This window comes from Sesamum indicum, linkage group LG7 (assembly GCF_000512975.1).
Source record: "Sesamum indicum cultivar Zhongzhi No. 13 linkage group LG7, S_indicum_v1.0, whole genome shotgun sequence".
Lineage (NCBI taxonomy): Eukaryota > Viridiplantae > Streptophyta > Magnoliopsida > Lamiales > Pedaliaceae > Sesamum > Sesamum indicum.
The window spans coordinates 1,368,257-1,375,393 of record NC_026151.1 but is presented as its reverse complement, the minus strand read 5'-3'; the positions used below and the strand labels follow the sequence as shown (position 1 = coordinate 1,375,393).

The window sequence follows — 7,137 nt, the reverse complement described above, 5'->3', positions numbered from 1 at the left end:
GAATTAGAGAAAACTCAAGAATGAGAGTTTGTTGTTTGTGGTGTGTCTCAAATGAAAAATGGACAAGCCTATATATAGGCTTCCAAAAAATTCAGCAATAAAGAAGGACATAATGGCAATAATTTCCCCACATGAAACCGTCCAAATGAAATGAAAAAGCACTGAAATTTGGTGGCAGTTTTTCCTTCTTAATAAATCACATTCAAGTGCAGATTATACCAAATTAAAAGTGAATTCAACTGCTGTTGCTGTTACAAATCTGTGGGTTTCAATTGAAATACAACATATGATCTACAGTAGCTCCAGATTCTGGGCATTTGAGGTGGCGCGCATGCGCTGCTTATTGTTTTAGTGGGTGTGTGGAACACTCAAATGTATGACTACGAAGATTAGGAGGGGTTGTGAAAAGCTATTGAAGGAAGAAAATGATGTGGAAATTGAAGAGATGAGAGAAACAAGTGGAAAATTGATGAGAAAACGTGTAAACGAAAAGTAATAAGTAGAAAAGAAATGGAATATATGCTCTTCATTTAATTTATAAAAATTAATAAGTGTGGCACATTCTATATACGTGCTTAATTTTTAAAATATATTAAAATTAAATATGATATAAATTGTTTTATTTATTTTTATGGAGTAAAAAAGTACCTTAAAATATATATTAAGATAATAAGTTAATATAAATATTTTGATTTATAAAAAATTATTGAAAAACAAAAGATAATAAATAACGTTGGAGAAATAAAAAATGCATGTTTAAAAAAAAATAACAATCAAAAGATAGTTAAAAGTAATTAATTAATTTTAAAATTTTAAAAATAAAAGTGATGCAAGTAAAAGGTTGTTCTTCTATGGATTTTGGATTTTTGAGTTCTTTGATCCAAGTTTTCCCCAAAATCGAAATTTGTGCTTGATCGAAACAATCTGCAAATTAATATAGGATAAATTGCAATCTACCTACTTTTGTTATGGAGAATAGGTAAACAACTCTCTTATGAAAAATAAAATAGCAATTTACCTACTTATATTTTAAAAAATGAAATAATTTACTTTTTTATCTAAAATAATAAATTACTTCATTTTTTAAAGCATAAAAAGATAAAATACTATTTATTTTTTATAAAAAAATAATTTATTCTTTTTTAGTATCATAAAAAAATAAATTGCTATTCACCCTACTAATATATAAGGTCTCTCATTAACCAAGTCTTTCTATTTCAATGTTGTCATTTGATTGCAGGGTTGATCGAGAGCTAAGTATAGGAGACGACGCATTGGTAAGGTTAGGAATGCTTGTTCCTTTGGTTGTCGACATGCTTATTGAGAGATTTATTTTTGAGATAATGACATGGAATCAACTTGATTTTCTCGCTTATGAAAAATCTTTGCAGCGGCAGGCGGACGGGAGCTGGGAGAGGGTTGCGGTGGCGGGTGGGCTGGGGAAGGATTCTGGAGGTAGACTAGGAATTTAATGCAATTTACTCTTTTATAATGTTGTAAATGAATAAATTATTTTTTTATAAAAAATAAATAGTAATTTATTCCTTGATATTTTTTAAAATGAAACAATTTATCCCATATCTAGGGAGGTGAATTGCTTAATTTTAAAAAACATATAAGGCTAAATTGCTGCATTTTAAAAAGCACATGGAGGTAAATTACTAATTTTTTTCATAGGGGATAATTTGCACATTTATAATATCACAGGAGGCTAAATTGCATTTTTTCCTATATATATATTACAAATCATAATATTTATCTATATCTATATCGATATAATAAATAATATTTATTTATTTATATTATATAAAACATTCATATATACTAAATATCTATCTATGTATATTATTATAAAAGAAAATCTTTTGTCGTACCAACTTTTAAATATGAAAATTTATCATTCATTTTATTTTTTTTCTTTAAAAAATTTGATCAAATTAGTAATTTCAATATTTTAATAATTTCACATTATATTTTTTTGTTTCTCTTAATCACCCACTATTCCACATTTTTCTCTCGCTTTCACTTTTTCACATTTATTATAATTTATAATTATAATTAATTCTTTTCACAATTTTTTTCTTATTATCTCACACTAAAATTTTCTTTTATTCCCGCTTGAGATGAAAAACTAGTAATAAATACCAAAATAATGTATAAATTTGGGCCATTCGTCATATTAAATCCTGAACGTTGATTTAGATAAAATAATATGAACCGTTAGATTGATAATAAATAAGATTATTTGAGTTTACTTATCTGTGAACCTTTAACTCAGACCATTAAATTTAACATTTTCGTTGTTTACTTCAAATTTATCTTCAAATAAATTCAAGAGAAAACACTATTATCATTATACTTTATCTTATGCTCAATCAAAAGGAATATGAAAAATCTTATATCAAGAAAACTTATTTTTTCAAATAGAAATAAAATGAGATCACAATTACTCATAATGTTAAACTCCCATTTTGAGTCTTTTCTTAACTTATTATTGTGGATTTAAGTGACCCTGAAAATGTAAAAAAACACTAGATTTACAAAAGAGAAATGTAATTGATGCAAAAGTGAATGATTAGAATGAGACGTTTTACGTCACAACAATAAAAGTTGGGAGCAGTAACTATAGTATATTGAAATCTCTTAACTCATATTATATGGCAATATAATATATATATAGAATGATGGATATATAATTTAAGAAATTTTATTAATTATATGGTAAATGTATCATATTTGTATCTAATTAGTTTAGTTATGCTAAATTAATTTGAATAAAAAAAATTAAAATATGAATAAGATACACTTGTCATATTATTAATTTAGTTCTACTAAATTTAATTTGGATAAAAAATTTTAAAAATAGAAATACTCAATTTATATGCGGTAAGAATTTTTAGAGATGCGGATGGTCTCTCTCTCCCGCGCTTGCTTCCAAGTTCCATTTAAGCGAGAGATACGAAGAGACAACTTCAAGATCATACCCATCTTCCCTTTCCTTTTTCAGAGACTTTGAAGGTTTTTTGTTCTGAGAGTTTCTGTCTTCGTTCCTACATTCTCAACTCATTCTGGCCAACAGGGCTAAGAGTAAGATCGGCAGTTCGAACTTCACATCGATTTACTATGGCTTTTTGGGGTATGTCATATTCAGTTGCTTATCTCTTTCTTTTCATTTTGTATTTTTAATTCTTCGCATAAGGACTTCCGATTCGGGTTATGACAATGATACTAATGGTTGAAGATAAGAGTTTCATCAGTTGTTAGAGAATAAGTTTCAATTTTAACATGAGTTAAAAACAAATATTGGAGAAAGAAGATGTATTCGTGTGTTATCTCACTTTTCAAAGAAAAGAGTTGCTGTTGTAGTCATCATCTAGTAAGTGAAAATGTTTCAATGTAAAATTACTGAAGAAAGAAGATGTCTTTGTGTATTTGTTCCAACTGACTTTTGAGTGTTTGTGTTGGACTGTTCCAATTTTCAGTTTTGTGTAAGAAGCTTGAAGAATGAACAACATCCCTTGCTTTCACGTTAGAGAAACCTATGAATATATATACCTTTGTTTGTCTGACTTTATATCTCTTTGTTTGTTTGATTCACTGGTCGTCTGAATTTTCTTGACTTTTCCAAACAATCAGCGAAACAAACACTCCCGTCTTGAGTTATGCATGAGAAGATTCAAGACTAAATTTACATAGATTGTCGTCTGAATTTTCTTGACTTTTCCAAACAATCAGCGAAACAAACACTCCCGTCTTGAGTTATGCATGAGAAGATTCAAGACTAAATTTACATAGATTTCTTTCCCGATTCAGAAATTCATAAATATTTATTTGTTTGTTTGACTTAATTTATATATCTCCGTGAAGGAGTTGAGGTGAAGCCTGGGCAACGTGTCCTTTCTAACTCAGATGGTAAAAGACTTCGAATTACTCAGGTAAGATCCATCACATCCCCGCTTAAAACAAAATTGAACTGTTCTTTGTTATATTTTTTTGATTGTTGTGTGTGATAGAGCATGATATCTTATTCAAAACTGCTTAGAACAAATCTGAATTAGTCTTTGTTATATTTCTTTTATTCTCGTGTATGATATGATAGCACTTGATAACATATTGAACAGTATTAAGAACAAAATTGAATTCATTCCTTGTTATATTTGTTTGATTCTTGTGTTTGTTAAAGTTGATGTCATATTGAATATTGTTTATAACAAAATTGAACCATCTTTTATTCTATTTGTTTGATTTTTGTGTGTGATAGAACTTGATATCATATTCAATACTATTTAGAACAAAATTGAACTGTTCTTTCTTATATTTGTTTGATTGTTGTGTGTGATTAACTTGATATCATGTTGAATACTTATTGTCTTTTAGGCGTCTTTGGGGATTGGCAATGCGACGGAAAAGACCATTGTCCAATGTAGTGTTGGGAGGAAGAGGAGACCAATTATCCTGTGTGCTTTGGTACCATGTAAAGTTGAGTCATGCCGTTTGGAGTTGGAGTTCGACGAGGTACACGACTTGATCTTCTCAGTGATCGGCCAGCAAAGCATTCATTTGACGGGTTATTTTGTCCGTGACGATAAACCTATTTTTCCTGTCGACAGTGATTCGTATCCTTCTCATCTTTAAGTGTTTTATTTAAATTTCTTGCTTTTTTTTATCTCATTAAATTAGTATCTGTAGATCCAATCTTGACTATGTAGAACTAGGATACGTTAATTAGTTATACTAAAGAGTCATATTTCATAGTTTTTGATGTTCCTATACCGAACACAATAGAGATCGATATGGAATCAGCATTGAAGATAGTGAAGGGGATTATTATAACTCTGAAGATGACGAATACGAAGATAGTTTTATTGATGATAGCGAGCTACCAGTTTCGCCACCTTCCCCGATAAGTTCGTCATATATTTGATGTTGAATCTTGATTATGTGCTTAGTTTGTTTGAAATTATTATGATTTCGTATAAATATTTTGTAGGTTTAGTCTCATATTCATAAACTTTCTTTGTACACACTTGTATGTTTAAGGCAACCTATGTTAAATTAAATATCATTGTAATTCTGTTGTTGATGTTTTATAAGGATATTTTCATTCCTATGCGATAGTTACACTTACACAACTTTCCCTATAATTATTAGGATATATAAAGCATTGTATGTTTATGTCAAGATAATTATTATTTTTTACGTATGTTAAAGGAAAAGATTGTTCCTATTAAATTGGTTAAACTTTCTGTAATAATGTTTGTGTTTAAAAGTTTAAATAAACATCTGCTAAATTCTTCGAACTATGTAGCTACTCTATAAATTATTTAGGGAAGTTCCATTCTTATGACATGATAACTTTCTCATTGAAGATAATAAATTTAGTTTGGATAAATAAATTTACGTTTAAAAGTTTAAATAAACATCCGCTAAATTCTTCGGACTATCTAGCTACTCTATAAATTATTTAGGGAAGTTCCATTCTTATGACATGATAACTTTCTCATTGAAGATAATAAATTTAGTTTGGATAAATAAATTTACATGTCAAATATATTGTATTTCTTTTAGTATTGCAAATAGGAGATGATGTCATGTTTTTTCCTTTATTCACGGTTATAAACGCATGTATCTTGTTAGCTCTCAGAGTCAAAGTCAAAGAGTCATTTTGGAAAATTAAGTAGGTTTAGGTTCTAGTATTACAGATAGAATTAATGTGTTTGTGTGTTGGGAACAATTTGTCAATGAAAAGCAAACTAGACATTGTGTGTTGGGAACAATTTGTCAATGAAAAGCAAACTAGACATGGTGACATGATATAAAACTTTGGAATATATGTTGGTATTCCAAAATTCTTTAGTTTTTTTGGGTGCTTGATCATGTATGCTAACACTATTGACTGTTTTGGTATATCTAGTTTTAGTTAGACCATGTGTTTGATTTAAGCATTGAGATAATGTTGTCAGGAAAAAAGAAGACTAAGGAACCTAGGTTTAAACGGCTCAAGAAGAAGTTTGATGTTGAGTTTGATCAAAATAGAGGTGTTGTTGGATATGATGGCACACACTCAGCTCAGAACGTGTGTGATCACATTCAACCGAATGACTCAACAAATATGTAAGAATGCCTTTCCCTTTGAACTCAAAATAGAAAAAGGTTTGAACTGATTTCATACATAATATAACCTTATGTTGCTGGCAATCCTTTATTGAAGTAAATCTTTATAAACTATATTTAAACATGGAAGATGATTGTGACCATGTCCTTGGTCTTGTGTTGTTAGCTGTGAAAGTGATTTGGAATCGAAGAAGGTGGATGATATAGGTAAATTGATGGGGTGTTCAGCTGAGGCTGCAAATTTGAAGAGTGCAATTGAAATCGTGATGATAAATCAAGGACTTGATATATCTAATAAGAAGGATATACCGACAGATCATGATGAAGCAATGATTGATGCGTGAGTTTTCTTTTATCTTTGCTAGAGATGCAAAAGGTTCAATGTCTCTCCAATATCATAAGATTTTAAGTGTGTGGTCTTTCAATATTCTTGAGTTAATGACGAGCAAATGTAGAGTACAGAAAGCCTGATATATGAGTTTGAAGATTTTTTTGTCAAGCACAAATTTCACTAGAGTAAAATTTGTTGTCATCTCTTTTTCTACTTTCAGTGCTGTCATTTGATTGTAGCTTTTATCATTGCAGTGATTTTAACATTGTACATGACACACTTCCCATGGATACTCAGTCCAAGTCCAAGAAGAGGACTTTGGAGAAAAAGAAAATATCTAAAAGTAAAATAAATAAATCAGAAGTAAAAATGGAAGGTAGTTCTGGTACAAGCATATGCAATATGGTTCAGAATGAAGGGAAGGTAGTTGTGTATGAGCCAAATGAGGAAAAGGCGATCGGGTACAAGCAGGATGATGTAATTGAAAAGCTATGTGAAGCACAGTCTTTACCGAATGGGTTGATTATTGAAGAATTGGCTAAAAGAGATCCTAAAGGAAAATTAGCTCTACGTGGGAGAAAGGTACATTCATGTCAGCATAATATCTTGTACATTAGCTTTTTGTATTTTTGCTTGTTAATGTTTAAAGATTTTGTTTGTAATTATATTTGCTTGGACTTTAGATCAGAAAT

At 29.6% G+C, this 7,137-nt stretch overlaps 1 protein-coding gene across 1 annotated transcript; it reads left to right on the top strand.

The window, feature by feature from the left end:
- LOC105165935 (peptidyl-prolyl cis-trans isomerase FKBP43-like) lies at window positions 3,013–5,039 on the top strand. The gene is made up of 4 exons (XM_020695555.1): window positions 3,013–3,136; window positions 3,868–3,935; window positions 4,378–4,616; window positions 4,786–5,039. The coding sequence occupies exons 1-4, from the start codon at window positions 3,124–3,126 to the stop codon at window positions 4,922–4,924; spliced, it is 459 nt and encodes a 152-aa protein (XP_020551214.1). The 5' UTR covers window positions 3,013–3,123; the 3' UTR covers window positions 4,925–5,039.